This window comes from Mobula birostris, chromosome 14 (assembly GCF_030028105.1).
Source record: "Mobula birostris isolate sMobBir1 chromosome 14, sMobBir1.hap1, whole genome shotgun sequence".
Taxonomy (NCBI): domain Eukaryota; kingdom Metazoa; phylum Chordata; class Chondrichthyes; order Myliobatiformes; family Myliobatidae; genus Mobula; species Mobula birostris.
Window position 1 is genome coordinate 80,665,798 of NC_092383.1, and position 20,292 is coordinate 80,686,089.

The 20,292-nt window shown below is 42.9% G+C and overlaps 1 protein-coding gene across 2 annotated transcripts in view; it reads right to left on the reverse strand.

Moving 5' to 3' along the window:
• Positions 1-20,292, reverse strand: part of mfsd4aa (major facilitator superfamily domain containing 4Aa) — a 78,436-nt gene that overhangs the window by 15,770 nt on the left and 42,374 nt on the right. For both annotated transcript variants that reach the window (XM_072278742.1, XM_072278743.1), the window contains exons 4-5: positions 19,716-19,875; positions 1,786-1,901 (exon numbers count right to left, since the gene is read on the reverse strand). In XM_072278742.1, the coding sequence (XP_072134843.1) occupies positions 1,786-1,901; positions 19,716-19,875 (276 nt within the window). The remainder of the gene's footprint in view (positions 1-1,785; positions 1,902-19,715; positions 19,876-20,292) is intronic.

Consider the following 20,292-nt stretch of genomic DNA (forward strand, 5'->3'; position numbering starts at 1 on the left):
GGAAACAAAGACTTTTAGTGAGGACCATCAGTTAACTTTGCCCACAGATCACTCACTATTTGCTCATTGCAAATATCAGCACTTGGCGTTTACAGTACTAGCAGCTAGTAGTTGTGCTCCTGACGTATCCTACCAATTGTAATTGTAAGACCCCGATTTAGATGATGTGTTATTGTATTAATACAATTATGCTGTTGGGCATTTTATTATCTGCAGGTTTTCTTGAAATGCAATGTGCTCCTTTAATTACATTGTACAATCGAGTATTTTTTTTTGCTTAATATAATAATTCAGTTGATTAAGTTAGGCTTGTTCTTTAGCCAATAGGATTTGTCTTGTCAACACTTTGCCCAATAAGATACCTTAGCCATTTTTTTTTTTTAGGAAGAGTGAGGAGTTTTGGAAGAAGTAGAAAGAAGGAAAATGGAAACAGACAGCAAACATAGCAGATGAACATGAACTCATTTAGAAGGACAGATACTGCTGTCAGGAAGCCCTCAGGCAGACAATAGTCTCATGGAGAATGTTCAGATAACTTTTAAATAGCTAGTTATCACAGGACCTTGGAGAAAGTTCGAGATGTCTTGTCCTTAGAAATTCCTTGGATATTTACTTATGCTTTCCTTGGACTGTGTTTCAGGTAGAATTGTTGGTTACTGTGAGTAAACGGAGTGAAGCAAACCTGGATTGACTTCACAACAAATGAGCTCCAACGATTATGTGCAAACTTTAGGCTAATATGTGTGTTATGGGCCCTTTATTTTTTCTGGTATAGTTTAAAATATTTTGTCAATTCAACTTTAATCTAAGTTTATACTGGTGTGAGTTATATTATTACTCTCTGGGGAACTGTGAATTTGCATGGGTGGTCAGTGTTCCTACATATAAACAATCCTACTTTCCTTTAAAGGAACATTCAAACTTTTATGTTTTGTATTTACCCAAATCATGTTTACCCTAGATGTGTTTATTGATTGGAAATGGCCTTCTTGTTATTATTCCCATGCATTGTCGAGTAATGTTGCTGTTAGCCTGTATTTATAGTAATAGTTAATTCTTTACGAGCCTATGCTGAGATGGTTACATAATATTACTAACTGCTGCAATTAAAAGTCACACCTCAGCAGATGTTAATGGCTTGATTATGATAGGAATTAATTTAATCTTTTTCATGTAGGAAGGCCAACAGGTCCGGGCAGTTCCCACTCTGCCACTTACACCCTCATTTCAGACACGTTATCGGAAGAGAGCGCTAATAAAGTAACTGAAGCTGAACTTTCATCTGGCATGAAGTATTGGCATGAAGCAGTTGGCGAGCCAGCTTCTTGAATTGCCAGAGTCCTTCTGGTGAAGGTGATCCTACTGTGTTTTGGAGAAGGAAGTTCCAGGATTTGGACCCAGTGACTGGAGAACATGAGGAACAGCTTTTTCCCCCCCACATAGAAGATGGTGGATGTATGGAACAAGCTGCCAGAAGAGAAGGTAGAGGCGGGCGCAATGACAATATTTCAAAAGCGTTTGCATAGATAGATAGATAGATAGATAGATAGATACAAGAGAAAACATGCAGATGCTGGAAGTCTGAGCAACACACAAAATGCTGGAGGATCTCAGCAGGCCAGGATAGATAGATAGAAAAGGACAAGAGGGATATGGGCAGAATGCAGGAAAGTGGAATCAGCATACACATCTTGGTCAGCATGGATGAGTCATATTCCTTCTCCTTTGTACTAAAATCCAATTATAGACAAATTCTGAGGAGTTGTGGTCTTCATGTCTACTTACCAAAATCCCATCTGTCATGAAAAGTACGATGGCGCCTACAATATGGACGACAACGAAGGTACAGGGAGCTTGCTGAAGGTACAGAGCCTTGAGGCAACTCGTCAGATTGTTGGGCTCTGCAAATTGAAAAAGAATGAACAACTGATTTGATTCAAGGAAGGTGGAATAAAGGGTTTCACTGAAGACACATCAATACTAATGAACCTATTTCAAGGCTCTGCTGGCTACCTTCTTACCCTTTCCACCAAAATAAACCTGAGCCCAAGTAAACTCTGTTATATGTATCCTAGCTCAAGATAAAACACCAATCAGAAATTAGATCGCTGTTCCTCCTCCAGTCCTGGTTCTCTTAAATGCAAATCTAGTACCTGAAAGGACAGAATCTATAATTGGAGTCCTGAATTGGCCACAGAATGAAAATTTCATTCCTTTTCTGGACCATACCAATCGTGATGCTTCCTGGTACTCTTGTAAAAATCATGTCTGTTTGTACTATTGAATGTTTTTCATGTGTTTATTTGATTCTGAGAACTACAAACAAGAATTTTAAAACTTCTCATCCCTATTACCAGATGTCTCAATGTACAATAATATACACCATTCCTCTTATCTGTATGTTCCAATTCTATAATGCTTCAGGCTTCCTTATCTCCTCCAAATCTGAACTCTAGCCCAATGTTATTGCTCTTCCACCTCCTACAATTGCTCAGACTACATGCCTTATACCCACCACTAAATTTATGTGCCCTTATATTCCTCTGCTCTGAAATGTTTTTTTAAAATCTCTCAGTTTGACCAAGTTTTTTTGCTAACTTGAGATCTTCCTATATGATTCCAAGTCAAATGTTCTTTTGTAGCATTGTTGTGAGATACCATTAAAGCAGAAATAATTTTTTAAAAAAAAAAACAGGCCAGAAGAGCAGAAAATCACAAACACAAGAGTCTGCTGAACCCAGAAGAATCTGCAAATGCTGGAAATGCAGAACACCACCACAAAATGCTGAAGAAACTGAGCAGGTCAGGCAGCTTCCCAATGAACGGTCTCAGTCCAAAACATCAACTTTTTATTCCAGGCCATGAGGGCTTCCACAAGTACATATAGAGGATGAGCATAGTTGCATTACTAGTGGAGGTGCTACCTTACAGTGCCAGAGACTAGGGTTCAATGTTGACCTTAGCAGACATCTGTGTGACTACATGGTTTTCCTTTGGGTGTTCTGGGTATCTCCCATATCCCCAGTTGTGTGGGTTGTGTAGGTTAGCCACTGTAAACTGCTGAATGTGTGTAGCTGAGCATTAAAATCTGTTGGGAGCTGATGGTAAAGTGAGCAGATTTGAAGAAAATGAGGTGAATGTAGGATCCATGTGAACGGGTGGTTGATGTTTCACACAGACTTGGTAGGCAATGCCATCTCTCCATATGACCCTACACTGTTAGTTAGCATTAGTTCTTTGGAGGATGAGATTGCAAAGCTAAAATTGGGAAGCAAGAAGATGCAACAGAAAATTTACAAGCATTTTGTAAGTATGCAAAAGGACCCCAATAATAGGCGAAAATCCCGTGCTCTGCTCACTTATGACTGTAGGAGTAAGCACAGCTCCAATGCCATATTTAAGTTTAAAGGAGGGAGATTGAAAATCTGACTGAGTGGTGCCATAACAACAACCTCTTACTCAATGTCAGTAAGACCAAGAAGCTGATTATTGACTTCAGCAGAAGGAAACTGGAGGTCCATGAGCAGTCCTCTTTGGGGATCAAAGGTGGAGAAGGTCAGCATTTTTAAATTCCTCTGAGCTATCATTTCTGAGGATCTGCCCTGGGCCCAGCACACAGGTGCAATTGCTAAGAAAGCATAGCTTAGCAGTTGGCAAAAATTTGGTATGACATCTATAACTTTGAATAACGTCTATAGATGTGTGGAGGAGAGTATATTGATCGGTTCCCTTACAGCCTGGTATGAAAACACCAATGTTCTTGAACAGAAAATCCTACAAAAAGTAGAGGACAAGGCTCAGTCCACCACGGGTAAAGCTCTCCCCACCATTGAGCACATCTATTTGGAGCATTGTCGCAGGAAAAGCAGCATCCATCATCACGACCCCAACATCCAGACAATTCCAACGTTTAAAAGGCATTTAGACAGGGCACTTGGATGGAAGTGGCACAGGGACTCACTTGACTAATGGGATTCGTGCAAATAGGCAATGTGGTTGCCATGGGTGAGTTGAATGGAAAGGGCTCATTTCTGTACTGCTCCTTCCTCTGATCCTTCCAAGTCTTCAGAAAAGAGATCAAACCCTTAACCTGAAGACCTGGAAGTTCTCCTCTTTGCTGGTTTGAACTGTTGGAAAGACCCAGTCTAGGAAGCAGCGACAGATAAAACACTAGCCATATTGAAAACCAGGACAGACTGATTTCAGAACTGGCAAAAAAATGGAAATTGTTTGGGGGAAAACAACTCTGATGGTCAATCATCATCTTAATGGAGGTTGAACTAGCATACAACCTTCTCCTGCTCCTTTTTTTTTTAATAAATGCTTTGGGATCTTGTTTTTTCTTTAAAATGAATGTCTTTCATGCAATATCAAGTTGTTACTGTTCTGTTTCTTTCTCTCTCTCATGTAGTTATCCAACTCCTTTCAATCCAGCTGCTTTACTCACATTGACCTTACTTTGTGGTAACAATCTGCACATTATCACCAGTTTGTTATGTTCAACAGCACATTGGCCAAATAAACCTTACAAGATTCTAATCAGTTAGAGCAGGCTTATTAAGTACAAGGCAGTGATGTCTTCTGCTATTATTAGCAGGGTTTCAGAAATTGGGTAGATATAATATGTGAACTGCATATGCGATTGCTATATCCCAGTACTGTAATTATACATTCTGGTGCTATAAACAAGAAAAACAGATATGCAATTAAATCATTCTCTTTGCATGCTTACCCAAGTGCACTTAAAGGGCACACACTATTACTTTGTCAACAACAGAGCTTACATGTCCTCAGAATTTCCCAAAATGTTCACTGGGGACAAAGTTTGGCCAAAGCGCTATCACCGCACCCAGTGCAGGCACAGCAAGCTCCCACCGATGATAGAGTCAAACTGATTTGGCTGAGCATAATCGATATTTGGGGTTTTGGGGAACAGGCAGGAAGATGGACCTTGGATAAAGATCATCTTGGTCATCTCATTGACTGGCAGAGCCGGGCAAGCTTAAGTTTATGTCAAGATCATTCAAGAAAATTACCTATGAAGTTTCCAAGGAATGGAATGTGGCTGATGTTATTCGTTGTTTAAGAAGGTAGCAAGGACAATCCAGGTAACGACCAGGAGATCAGCCTTGTTACGCATACGCAAGCTTTCGAGGACGCGCACATTTGTCTCGGCACGCCCGGTTCGTCGTTCCCACACTGCAAGTTCCCCAGCATGTACAATGTTCAGACTTAGTACTCTGTTATCGTTCTTGTTCTGTGTATACGCAACAAGCCTGCCATCAGTAGAGGGGTCTTTGGAGGGAATGAGGGACAGGATCTACCAGCATTTTGATAGACAGAGTCTGATTAGGAGTCAGCATGCAGAGTATGTGGAAAATCGTGTTTTTTTTTTTAAAAAGTTAAAGATTAGCTTTTTTTGTCACTTATACATCGAAACATACATTGAAACGCATTGGTTGAGTCAAATCAAATCAGCAAGGTGGTGCTGGAGTAGTCCGAAAGTGTCACCAACATAGCATGGGCACAGCTCACTAACCCTCACCGGTAGGTCTTTGAAAGGCGAGAGGAAACTGAAGCACCCGGAGGAAACCCACACGGTCACAGTGAGAACACACAAACTCCTTATAGACAGTGGCGGGAATCAAACTCCGATAAGAGGTCACTGGTGCTGTAAAATAAATGTGCTAACTGCTACACTACCGCGCCTCCTTTTAATGTTTCTTGAAGAAGAAATAACAAAATCAGATGAGGATAGGGTAGATGTTGTTTATTTGGACTTCAGCAAGTCCTTGACAAGGTTCTGCATAGTAGGCTGGTATAGAAGGTTAGTTCCCATCGGAATCCAGGGAGAACTAGTCACATTACTAGGATGCCTAAGACTTTTGCACAGCACTGTAGTAATTTTACGTGTTATATTGTACTGCAGCAGGAAACAAAAAAAAAAAAAAAATCAAATTTCATGACATATGTGAGTGATGATAAACCTGATTCTGATACGGGCCTCTATTGCGAACTGAGAGTGGGAAGAGGGCAGGGAGAGGGGAATCATGGCTGGGAAAAAAAAAGAGGAAGGGAGGGGGGGGGGGGGGGAGTGTGAAGCACCAGAGAGACGTTCTGTAATGATCAACAAACCAATTATTTGGAATCAAATGACCTTACCTGGTGTCTCCAGATTGGGTGCATCTGCACCTGTGCCTCACCCCCACCCCGGCACCCCTTCTCTGTCTCCTGTCCCACTTCCTTCCTGCAGCGCTGCACCCTCACCATTCCTGCCAGTTTCACAAACTCTCTCTCCATCCTACACTGACAAATACAGTACTGTGCAAAAGTCTTAGGCACCCCAGCTATATATGTGTGCCTAAGAGTTTTGCACAATACTGCAGGTAGATTCAAAATTAGCTTGGAGGTAGGAGCAGAGGGTGGTGATTGAGAAGGACTATTCAGATCACCGAGAGGGTTTGATGTCAGGTGTGACTAATGTGGTTGCAGGTCCAGACCTGACTGCCTGGAGGAATCACACTTAGAATGCAATAGGAACATTAAACCTTCACAGAAAAAGCAAACATTAGTGGACTTTATGTCATGGCACACCCAAGCAACTCTGCAAGAAGCTGTTCCAGAAGCCAAACTCCTCAGACTTTGTGACCTGTCGGTTTACATCTTCACTTATCTCCCCTTTAATCATTGCTGCATCTATTGATGGCTCTCAGTTCCAACCGAACAGTGACAACCACGTGAGACAATCACTGGTAGGTTCGGAATCACACACAGGCTAGACCCAGTAAGAATGGTTGATTTCTTTCTCAGATTCACACACCTCCTCTGAACGGCACTAGGGATTCAGAGGAGCTACAACAATAATCCAGTGGATGCACAGCCGTCAATACCATAGAGTCATAGAGCACGACAGCACATTCGGCCCATTTGTTCCATGTTGAACTGAAACTCTGCCTAGTCTCATTGACCTGCACCATCAACTCCCCTACCTCTTCAAACGCCTCTTAAATATTGCAACTGAGCCCACATCCACCACTCATACCTCCCTCTGAGTGTCAAAATTCCTCCTCAGGTTTCTCTTAATTACTTCACCTTTCATCCTTAACCTACAACCTCTAGTTCTAGTCTGAGCAAGGAAAGCCTGCTTGCATTTACCCTATCTATACCCCTTATGATTTTGTATACCATTATTGAATCTCCTCTCCTTCTTCTACACTCCAGGGAAATAAAGCCTCTACCCATTCAAACTTTTCAACTCAGCTCCTCAACATCTTTGTACTCTTCCAATCTTCAGAATCTGAATCAGGTTTATTATCATGAAATCTTACTGATAGCTTTCCTACAAGGAGGTGATTAGAAATATGCACAACACTCCAAATGCGGCCTTATTAACTTCTTAGATAGCTTCAACATTAAATCCCAACTGCTGTACTCTGAGTTATGAAGGCCAATATATCAAAAATCTCCCTTTATGACCCTATGTACCTGTGACACCATTTTCAAGGAATTAAGGATCTGCACTCCCACATCCCTTGGTTCTAACCCACTTCTCAGTGCTCTACGGTTAACTGTGCAAGTCCTACCCCGTTTTGTCCTGACAAAGTGCAACACCACACATGTCAACATCAAATTCCATCTGCTATTTCCCAGCCTACTTTACCAGCTGGACGAATATCGAGACTTGGCTTACATTGCAGACAATTAACCAGACTTAAGTTCCACAACTGAGAAAGTGGGATTTAAGATGTAACCACTGCATCACCCATTGTTAATGCTTTTAAAGGTAAGTTTTCAGCTCTTCTGCAATGTGAAGGAAACAATTTTTCTTGGGAAATTAGCTGAAGAATCACGCTGAGTGATACTGGTTCCTAATCTGCTGCAGCACCTGTTTCAAATTTAATTCAGCAAAAAACAATTTGTTTCTCATGCATCACAAACACGAGAAAAGCTGTAGATCTGGAAAATCCAAAGCAACACACACAAAACATGCCGGAGGAACTCAGCAGGCCAGGCAACATCTATGGAAAAGAGTAAACAGTTGATGTTTCGGGCCGAGACCCTTCAGCAGTCCTGATGAATGTCTTAGCCCAAAACGTCGACTGTTCACTCTTTTCCATAGATGCTGCCTGGCCTGCTGAGTTCCTCTAGCATTTTGTCTGTTTTCTTGTGCCTTATGTTCCTTTAGGCTGATTTCCTCTGGCTGTTTCAAGTTTGTCCTAACTGGGACAGGTTGTGTCAAAGCATTCAACTACCATAGTAGTACAACAACTCACCATGAAAGGGGGTGTTACCAGTAAGAGAAGCAACGTCAGTAATACTGTGGGAATCTCACAGAATCCAAGTCACGTTGCCGACTCCCTCACCACCAGATTCAGGAACAGTTATTCCTCGCCATCCCTCAGACTCCTGATCCAGAGGGGATAATGTCACTCACCCGAACAGTGAACTGAGTACACAACCTATGGACTCGCTTTTAAAGACTCCTCAATATTCATATGTACTACTATTTTATTTTTATGTATTTCCACAATTTGTTGGCCTTTCCACATTGGTTGTTTATCCTCCTTTGTCGTGTACAGTTTTTCATTGATTCTATTGTGTTTCTTTGTATTTAGTGTGTATGCCCCAAGAAAATGAATCTCAGGGTAGGATATGGTGACATGTATGTACTTCGATGATAAATTTACTGCAAACTTTGAGTTCTGTTTGAAAGTATTCTTGGAGGATGTGGTCTAATCCTACTCCAGAAATTTGAGCAGGAAAGTATTTAGACCAAAATACCTGTCCCATACTGATGAATGGTGTTGTGTCAAAGTTGTAATTTTTTTTTTTTTTTTATAAAGACAAAACCAAAGAACTGATTATTGACTACAGGTAGGAGAAACTGGGGTCCATGAGGAAGCCCTCATTCGGGGATCGTAGGTGGAGAGGGTTGGTAACTTTAAATTTCTTGGCGCTAACATTTCAGAGGATCTGTCCTGTGCCATTATAAAAGGTACGGCAGCACCTCTACCTATACATGCAAGTTTGGCTTGTCACCTAGATCTTTGATAAACTTCTTTAGATGTACAGTGGAGAGTGTCACTGTACATGGAAGCACCAAAGCTCAGGAACAGAAAAGCCAACAAAAGTGGTGGATATAGCCCAGTCCAATACAGGAAAAGCCGCCCCCCCCCCCCCCCCCGCCCCATTGACCACGTCTATAAAGAGCATTTCCACAAGAATAGATAGTCAAGGATCCATGCTCTCTTCTCACTGAACCTGGGCTTCTGGTTAGCTTCTTACAGTGCCGGCAGCCTGGGTTCATTTCCGCCGATGTCTGTAAGTAGTCTGTATGTTCTCCCATTGACCACATTTGTTTCCTTCAGGAGCTCTGCTTTCCTCCTACATTTCAAAGCTGTACAGCTTAATGTGTCACATGGATGTAATCGAGTGGCACGGGCTCATTGGCCCAGGAGGGCCTGTCACTGTGCATATCTCTAAATAAACAATGAAGTTTACTTGCAGATCAAATATGATCTCATAGAAAAGGCAAGGCATTTGTTTGACTGAAATATAAAGATGGGTGTGTATCTGAATAAGATTATGATGCGAAGGTCAGAAAATGTTTGCATTTTGCATTGTGCAATCAGAGGACAAACTGGTTTCACACAGCACGGTGAGAATCAATGACATTTCAGAACCTTGTTGCAAAGGCATTCAGGGACTGGCTATCTAATTTCATTTTATTTGGAGAAAAGGTGCGGGACAGGCTCTTGTGGCTGGATGATCTGCACCAGCAACTCACATATTTAACTCTAGCCTAGTCGCAGGACAATCTACAATAGCCAATTAACCTGTAAGCCAGCAAGTGTTTGGAGCGTGGGAGGAGGCCGGAGCGCCTAAAGGAACCCACACGCTCACGGGAAGGGCATGCAGACTTCTTACAGGGGACGCCAGAATCAAACACCAAACTCCGATGTCCTGAGCTGTAATAGCGTCACACTAACCGCTATGCTGCCAAGGAATGAGGCCGCTCAGCCGTTCATTCATGTGCATGGGCTGTGAATTTAACCACTCCCCCCACCCCCCCCCACACCCCCATCTGCTTCCTCCCCTTCTGTTCAGGCACTGTGGACTAAGTAAACCATGGATGCGATGTAGGAGCTTTCTCATAGCTGTGTGTATTTATTGCAAAATATTTGTTAAGCCGAGGCACTGGTACCTCATCATTCCAGTTGGGATGTTTACAGTAAATAGGTGACATTGTATCTCAACCCTTTCCCTCTCCCTCTTTCGTCTCAAAAACTTAACTCGTCTGAGGATTGTGACATATGCTGGAAAGACAAGCTTGTCATTATGCTTCTTTGACTAATATATTCAAATATCTCATGTGTCTCGCAGTCAATTTTTCATTTGATATTACTCCTATGAAACAATGCACAGGAGACATTGCTATGGTAAAGGTGAGTGTAAATGCAAGGTACCAGGATATTTAGACTGAAATTCTCATCCAAGCAGCATTTTGTTGGCAATCCCAGACCAACTATACCACGCACTGGTTATCACAAGGTAAGAATACATTCTACCAGGCCACTATGTACTTCACTGTGTAGAAAACATGGCAGCTACTTTCTCATGCAGCAAGATTCCAAAAAAAGCAATGATCAACCAATCTACTTCATTAATGCTACACTATTAACGGAGACGAGAGACTGCGGACGATGGAATCTGGCGCAAATAGATTGAATTCAGCAGGTCTGGCAGTTTCTGCAGAGGGAAATGGGTTGATGAAAGGTCTAGATGTGAAAGGTCAACTGCCCATTTCCCTCCACAGATAGCAACACACACACACACACACACACACACACACAAACAAAATTCTGGAGCAACTCAGCAGGCCAGGCAACATCTATGGAAAATAGTCAATATTTCAGGACAAGGCCCTTCATCAGGACTGGAAAGGGAGAAGGAAGGAGTCAGACCAAGGAGGTGGGGGAGGTGAAGTAGTACAAGGTGGTAGGTGATAGGTGAAACTGGGAGAGGGGGAAGGGGGTGAAGTAAAGGGCTGCAGAGTTTATTGATGAAAGAGATAAAGGGCTGGAGAAGGGGGAAATCAGGAGAGGATAGAAGACCATGGAGGAAAGAGAAGGGGGAGTAGCACCAGCAGCTAAGGAGATAAGTTGAGAGGGGGAAACAGGAATGGGAATAGTGAAAGAGCGGACAAGAGGACAATTACCATAAGTTCAAGAAATCAATGTCCATGCCATCAGATTGGAGGCTACCTAGACGGAATATAATGTGTTGGTCCTCCAACCTGAGCATGACCTCATCGTGGCAGTAGAGGAAGCCATGGACTGACATGTCAGAATGAACAGCTTCTGACTGAACTTCCAACAAGCCAGCAGTTTGGTTTTTTCATTGAGCCTTTAATGCTGGCCAAGACAATATTCTTGTTAGTCACTGAGTCATACGACAAGTTAAAAGGCCCTTCAGCCGAGCTGTCCAGTGTCACCAAAATTCCCATCTAATCTAGTCCCATTAGTTCTTTGTAAAATACTGCCCTGGGGCTTCTGAAATGCCCCTTACAGCCAGGTAAAGCTTCAGTTTAATATGCGGACCAAAACTCCACTAAAATGTGTGGCTATTTATCTGTTCAAATCTCTGGAGTACACCTTCAACCCACAATCATCTAACTTCAAGGAGAAAGTGTAACCAACAAACATTCAAAATATTGCATAATGAAGCATTTACCATTTAGGCCAACTTAGTGACCAACGGCCTGCCGGTGGACCTCTTCAGGTTGAACATCACCCGAGAGAGGAAAGGAACTGTCGACGTTTCAGGATGAAACCCTGCATCAGGACATTTATTTTTATAGTTATACTGTTGACATTACTACAGGTGTGTCGTAGGCAAGCCTAACAGGATGTAAATATTTTATGATATAATTGTAGCTTGTTTGGTGCAGTCAACAATGGCCATTGGTTAAATGTTGGGTCTAAAAGTTACAGGTGCACACTGGTCAGTCACAGTACTTCTATAGTCTGACACATGAGCAAAATGACCCTATTATAGAACCTTCAGTATCTCCTTACTGCTTTTTAAAAAAATGGTACATTACTTAGCATCCTTCACTGTAACATGATTCTTATTTAAAATACAGTCATTGGTATATTATGGAATTCATTATAGCATGTTACAGCTTCTTCCCTGAGGCTGTGACCCTGCTGAACCTCACATCACAGCGCTAAGCAGTATTGCACCCATATTGTACTGTCTCAGTACTTTTATATTTGTGTGCTGTAGCACTTACTTTTATTCACAGTTATTTTGTAAATAACACTATTCTTTGCATTTCTGGTTAGATGTTAACTGCATTTCATTGTGCTGAGTACAGATACAAAGCCAATGACAATAAAGTTGAATCTAATCTAATCTAAATCTTAGTAGCTCTGTGTTCCCAAAATTCAGATTGAAAGATTAGCTTTATTTGTCACATGTACATCGAAACATATAGGGAAGTTTGCCAAATCTAATCCATGAGGATTGTGCTGGGGACAGCCCACACGTACCACCACACTCCCGGTGCCAACATAGCATGCCCACGACTCTCTACCCCTAAATGTAAGTCTTTGAAAAGTGGGAAGAAAACTACGTGGTCACGGGAGAATGTACAAAGTCCTTACAGGCAGTGACGGGAAATAAACTTCGATACTTGACCGCTGGCACTGTAATAGCATTATGCTAACCACTATGCCGCACAAAGGATTAACATCCCTTTCTCTTGTTCTATCCTGAATTTAAGCATCTCAATGAGCGATTAGCTCAACGACAATGATAGTATCATTGTTAGTTAGCAGCACCAATGCAAGGTTTTCCTGGGGTGCTACAGGCAGGAAGGGCCACCAAGGAGCTACAACCACAGGCTCAGACTCCAGATATCTAGAGAAAACAGCTAAGACATCAATCCATCTTCACAAGTGAGGGCAAATGCTGGAGAGAGTGGATCAATGCAAGTTAATGAGGATGCATTTCTGTAATCCTTTTAATATCCCTTTCAAAGTAACCCAAATTAGTTTATTGCTCAAGTACAATCACTGTTGTAATGGAGAAAGTGATGCAGACAACACACACACACACAAACATTTGATGATCAGATAAGTTGCTTTGGAAATATTGACTGAGGTAGAGACCTTGGCAAGGATTTAGATTATAATTTCCCTTCTTTGAATTGCTGCTATGGGATCTTTTATATCCAGCAGTGATAGTCTCATTTTAATGTCTCACTTGGAGAAGGGTACTTCCAATGGTGTACCTGCCTTTCCTACAACTCCATACTGGAGAAAGTAGAAATAGAACTTGATAACTTTTTGATACAGCTGACATTGGCTAGCTTCTCTGATCTCACCTTGTCAGACACAATGCCCCCAAGATCTGGCAGAGAAATACGAACAAAACTAACTCAGTCTGCTTTATGATTTCATCGTTAATGAACCTCCACTCTGCTCACAGGATAGATAACAAAGGCTAGCCATTGACAACTTGGGCAACTTATTTCTCCAAGCCCTACATCCTATAATGTCTGTGACAACACTGCTACTAAAACACAGCAGACATTCAAAAACTATTGACAAAATACGCTGGAGGTATTTTGCAAACAAATTTCAAGATTATCAGCCTCGTTCGCCTTTCCTGGTCAAGCGACGGAGAACAAATACCATCCAGTTCTGGCCTCACCAGTTCTCACTTGTTGCAACAATGAAACTGCAGTAGAAATGCAGTTCCCAAACCTGGGAGTTATCACCTCCTCCTAAAACTGGACCCTTGACTTCCTGACTAACAATCAGTAAGGATAGGCGGCAAAACTTCTGCCCCACAGTTATTCTCAACACTGGCGCTCCGCAAGGCTGCAGCCTCAGCCCCCAATTGTTGTTCTTTTCCACGCCTTGTGGCACATCGGCTGGCAACCTTGCCGTTTCATTAGCATTTGTCTATATAGGGCCGGGTTACTAGCTCGACGCTCAACCTAGCACGGATGGAAGGCGCGCAAGTAGCTGGCTGGATTTGAACTCAGGACCATTCGCCTCGAAGTCCTGCAGTGATGCTACTAATCCACCGTCCCCCTATAATACACCCTGTAAAGTCAGTACCGCATAGTTGTGTTCTGTACCAACTTCATCTACAAGTTTGCTGATGATACCACCGTAGTGAGCCATAACTGAAATAATGTTGAGTCCGAATACAGGAGAGATAACGAGCTTAGTAACATGGTGTCATGGCAAGAAACTTAACCTCTCCCCTCAATATCAGCAAAACAAAAGAGTCGATCAGTGACTTCAGGGAGGGAGAGGGTGCACATGCCCCTCTCTACATCAATGGTGCTAAATTTGAGAGTGTTGAAAACGTCAAGTTCCTAGGAATGAACATTACCTATAGCTTGTCCTGTGGACAAGGAAGCTCACCAGTGGCTCCAGTCCCTAGTGAGGCTAAAGAAACTTGGCACGTCCACATCAACCCTCATCAATTTTTAAATTGATGCACCATCTGGTATTGTTATTGTGCTACGCGTGACCGCAAGAAGCTGCGGTAAGTTGTGGTCACACCTCAGTACACCACCGAAGCAAACCTCTCCAGCATGAAGTTGTTCAAACTTCTCACTCCCTCAGCAAAGCAGCCAACACAATCAGTGATCCCGCTCAACCCGAACATCCCTTTTCTCCCATTAGGAAAAAGACACAAAAGCCTGAAAGCACGTACCACCAGACTAGAAGGCAGCTGCTATCTCTTGTTATAATGGTTCCATCGTATGACAAGATGAACCCTCTTGATCTCACGATCTTGTGCAAGATTCTTAGACACATATAGCTAGGGCGCCTATGTAGGTTTTCGTAAATAAAACAAAGTGAGACATTTTAGGTTTAAGGAAAACTGCAGCACATTTTATTAAACTCCGATACCTGAACACAAAGGCTCACTACGAAACCCTTTACATAATTGTGTCATCATGTCAAACCAGCCTCTTAAAGTGAAACCCCAAATCAACGCTGGTGGTTGTGAATTACGTACATTCCACGCACCTCAGTTCTGTAGTAATTTCAGGCATTGCTCTGTACTACTACCCCACCCCTCCCAAAAAAAAAAATCTTATGACCAACGTGAGTGATGATAAACCTGATTCTGATATTGGTCTCTATTGTGTACTGAGAGTAGGAAGGGGGCAGGGAAAAGGGAATCACAGTTGGAAAAAGGGGAAGGAAGAGGGGAGGAAGTGGGATGCACCAGTGAGATATTCCGTGATGATCAATAAACCAATTGTTTGGAATCTAATGACCTTGCCTGGCGTCTCAGAGCTGGGTTTGTCTGCACCTGCGCCATCCTTTGTCCTTGGCACGCCTTCTCTATCACCTGTCCCACCTCCCCTCCTGTGGCGCTCCACCTTTGCCACTTCCAACATCCCTTGCTGCTGCCAGATTTATGAACCCACTCTCCACTCCACATTGACAAATATACTGTTCAAAAGCCTTAGGCACCCTCACTATGTATATGTGCCCGGGGCTTTTGCAGTCCTGTATCTCATTATGATCTTGCACTTTATCGCTTACCTGCACTCTCTCTGTTATCCTGCATTGTTATTATTGTACCTGGTTCTACCTCAATACACTGTGTAATGAATTAATCTGTGTGTATGACAGGCTTTTCCCTGTATCTTGGTATATGTGGCAATAATAAAGCAATTTCAGTTCTGAAGTGTTAATGCGGATCAGGGAGTGGGTGTTAGGGAATAGTGATGGTGGGACCAGCACAGTCCTCATCTTGGTTCCTGTGCATATGCTCCGTTTCTGATATGTAGAACGAGGTCAGTACTGAGCTCCCAGTCAGTGTAACCCAGAGCACAATACACTGCATGTTCTCTACAAGTGTTAAGCAAGGAGTAAATGGTCCAGAAAGTCTCAGTACTTTTAGATATATCAAAAGGGTTAAAGTGTGGGGAAGGCAGAGATCTTAATGAACATAGAACAGTGCAGGCCCTTTTGGCCCATGATATTGTGCCGACTACTTAACCTACTCTCAGATCAATCTAACACTTGGCTCCCGCAAGTTTTTCTTTCATCCCTGTGCCTACACAAGGGTCTCACAAACGTCTGATTTAGCTCCCTCTACCACTAACCCCGTTAGTGCTTTCCATGCTCCTACCACCCTCTGTTTAAAAAATCTACCTCTGACATCCCTCCTATATTTTAATCCGATCACCTTAAAATTATGCCCCGTATTAGGCATTTCCACGCTGGGAAAATGCCTCTGGCTGTCCACTCTATCTATACCTCTTCACAGCTTGTACACCTCTATCAAGTTCGCCTATACTGCATCCTAGTAAATCTCCTCTGCACCTCTCTAAGGATTCCACATCCTTCCTATAGCAAAGCAACAGAATATTCCAAGCGCAGTCTAACCAGGGCTTTATAGAGATGCAAATTTACCTCATGGCTCTTGTACCCTTGAAATTTAGTGACTTGAGGACAGTTATTTTCCAATATTATTACACAGCCAAAAATTCTTTTCAAAAATCAGGTTAACTTTAATGTAAAAAAATCATAGAGAGTTATAATTTAGGTTGGTAATGGGCCAATTAATAAAGCATTTTAATAAGTGTCCAAGAACAAAATGGAATTCCTCAGTGTGTTATAGATGACTGGTTCACAGCTTCTGCTGGCAACAACCGAGTCACCTAAATGAACAGTTGTATTTAAGTTCTCATTTTTAGGTTTCAATTGTAGGCAGTCTTGCACAGCAGTGACAGGAACCAGCATTGCATTCAGGAGGTGTTGGCAGGGTTTGAAAGAGCTCTGGGACATCTGAGTATTTAATATAATGGTACAGGAGAGATTGCAGTGCACTTGCATCCCCAGTTACATCTCCTGTTCTTATTTCTGTGGAGGTCTATTGGGGGGGGGGGGGGGGGCGGCACAGGAAAACTGATTTTAAACCTCCGTTGCCTTGCGGCCAGACCCATCCATGGGAAAGGCTTTGGGAGTAAACTCCGAGGAAGAAATCCAGAGCCAGGGTCCCAAAGGCAGTTTGATGTTGTTTACAACTTCACTCTGGCAACCCCTGCGACAACACTGGTGCCAAGCTGTATCAGTGTTTGCCCTTCCCTTGGACTACATCAGTGACATGGAGAGGGGGAGCCCACTGCATGGGGAACAGCCGGTTCTTCATATCTTCCCGTCCAGGCTTGTGCCCTGGACAGGACACAGTCCACCAGAGGCACAAACTCAATATCCCCTGGGATTGATGGCTGCCTACTACTATTAGGTGGGATAATAAAATGAGGTCGTCGTTCAGCTTTCATCCATTTGATAATGAGGCAACTAGTCAAACACTCAAGCCTCATTCTTTTTTAAAAACTAATTCTCACTGTCTCACGTCAATAAAAGATTTTGTTTTATTATTGTACCATTCATTATACAGATTCATTTATCACTTGTAGCATAGTGGTTAGCACAATGGTTTACAGTACAGGCGACCCGGGGTTCAATTCCCACCGCTGCCTGTGAGGAGTTTTGTACACTCTCCCCGTGACTGTGTGGGTTGTCTCCGGGTGCACCCGTATCCACCCATAGTCCAAAGACGTACCAGTTGATAGATTAATTGGTCATTGTAAATTGTCCTGTGATTAGGTGACAGTAAAATCAGAGGCGGGGGGAGCTGACTGACCAGAAGGGCTTATTGTTCTCTGTATCTCAATAAATAAATACATTGGAAGTTCAAGTACTGTGAGCAGTTTTAGGCCCCTTATCTGACAAAGGATGTGCCGGCATTGGAGAGGGTCTGGAGGTGGTGATCCTGGGAATGAAAGGGATAACATACAAAGAACATTGGATGGCCCTGGGCCTGTACTCACTGGAGTTTAGAAGAATGGGGGAGACCCCACTGAAACCCATCAAATATTGAAGGTCCAAGATAGAGTTGATGTGGAAAGGATGTTTCCTATGGTGGGGGAGTCTAGGACCAGAGAGTAACAGCCTCAGAATAGAGGGACATCTCTTTAGAACAGATGAATAGGACCTTCTTTAGCCAGAGGGTTGTGATTCTGTGGAATTCATTGCCACAGATAGCTGTGGAGGCCAAGTTGTTTGGTATACCTAAAGCAGAGGTTGATAGGTTCTTGATTAGTAAGGGCATCAAAGGTTATGAGGAGAAGGCAGAAGAATGGGGTGATGGGGATATTAAATCAGCCATGATGGAATGGCAGAGCAGAATGGCCTAATTCTGTTCTGCATCTTGTGGAAACATCCATTGAAGTCTGTCATTTGTAGTAACGACCAATAGACCTAATGATGTGCTGGGAGCCGCCCACCAAGTGTTGCCAAACATTCTGGCACCAACATAGCAAGCCCACAATGTTCATCAGAACCACACAAAACTCCTTTCCCACCCTCATACACACACAGACAGGCCTCCAAACCAGCACGGGCCAGGAAAGCCCCAAAGCCAATGACTTCTTTTGAGATCTGATGAAAGGTCCTTCATCTGAAACATTAAGTATTTCTCCTTCCACAGACATTGCCTGCTCTGCTGAGCTTCTCTACCACTTTAAGTCCTTACCTGCCCCCCCACCCCTACATTTTGGAAGTGCAGTATCTTCCAAATGCAGCAGCCAGTTAGTGCAGAGCAGCATTTACAAAGGGCAACACACACACAAAATGCTAGAGGAACTCAGCAGGTCAGTCAGCACCTATGGAGGGGAACAGTCAACGTTTCGGGCCAAGACCTTTTATATGGTTGCTGAGTCACTCCAGCATTTTGTGTGTGTTGTTCTTGATTTCCAGCATCTGCAGAATCTCTCGTGTCTAACAGCTACAAAGGAGCACAGGGTACCAGATGGTCTGTGAGCTGAGAGATTGGTGATGACAACTGATAATAGTCTCCTGTGCGATGTAGTCTTCAACCTGTGCCCAAGAGGTCTGGCAAGGGTACTTAGCGAAACATCTCACCCAGCTAAAGTGAGAATGGCATTCAGAGTTCCAACATCTCTGCAGTCGGTTGTGGAAACTGCAGTAAAGCAAGGGTTAAAATGGTGTGCTAACCCAAACAGAACGGGGACAATTTGTACAGCCTTTCTCTGCTTGAAAGCTCACTAAGGCAACAATTATGAGGATAAGCTGACAGGGATGGTGTGCACACATAGCCCAGTCACCCGGGTTGAACGTGGCTCTTGAAAGCCAAACTCCTGTACAGCCTTTCTGTTCAAGCCTGGGAGCCAAGGTCACCAAGCATGCCAAAACAAGATAAAGATGCAAATGAAGAATTCTAGGGCAACACTTACTAGTGGACAGTTATTTTACCAATTATTAACTAACAACGGATTCAATTGGTTATCTGCTGAAATATGTATGATTGGTACTTAAATATGCAAATGACAGGATTCAGAGGTGCACAAAGTTTCTATTGGATCAACTTAGGTACACAACTAGTCAATTTATGTATAAAATTGGGATTTCTTTGTTCAAACTTCAGGATAGTTTAGTGACAGAGGACATGTTGTTCTTCTGCACAAGTAAATAAAGGTTGATTGAGAAACTAGTGCAAGTTGTCAGAGCTCAGTTAATTGGTGATAACCAGGGCATCGCCCGAGTCAGAAGCCCAACAACCCAACATCCACGTGAGATGACATATATACATGCACTCAAAGCTAACAGTGTTTATTGTGTCCATGGCTACGCTGCACCTACCTTTGGCATTTAACGTCATCTCTTGCCTTGTTGATAATCTGTCCATCTGCAGGTCTGAGGGCAGTTCCTCGGCTGGCAAGAGGGGTGCATTTTTCTTGCTACAGCAGCCCCTGAATCCCTGTTTGCACATCAGGAAAAGCACGGCCACAGGCACGGGTAACTGCAGAGTGAGAAACAAGTCAATGGATTGGAGGAGGAAATAACAGAATTAACACACCTGGTCAACAGTACAAGAAATATCTTGGTAACATAGCAGTTTGCGTCACTCTTTATGGCAGCAGCTGTAAGAATGTGTTTCGATACCCACTGTGGACCGTAAAGAATTTGTACGTTCTTCCCATGACCACATGGTAATGCGGATTGCAGACTGCTGCAATATTTACGGACTCAGGGTCTCGGACTTGTTTCTGATGTGACTGCATTTTACAGATATCGTGTATGTGACTTGTGCTGTGTGTGACTGTTGGTACTGTGTTTTGTACCTTGGCCCCAGGGTAACGCTGGTTTTGTTTGGCTGCAATCATGCAAGTTTGGATGACAATTAAACTAGAACTTGAACTTGGGTTTCATCCAGAAG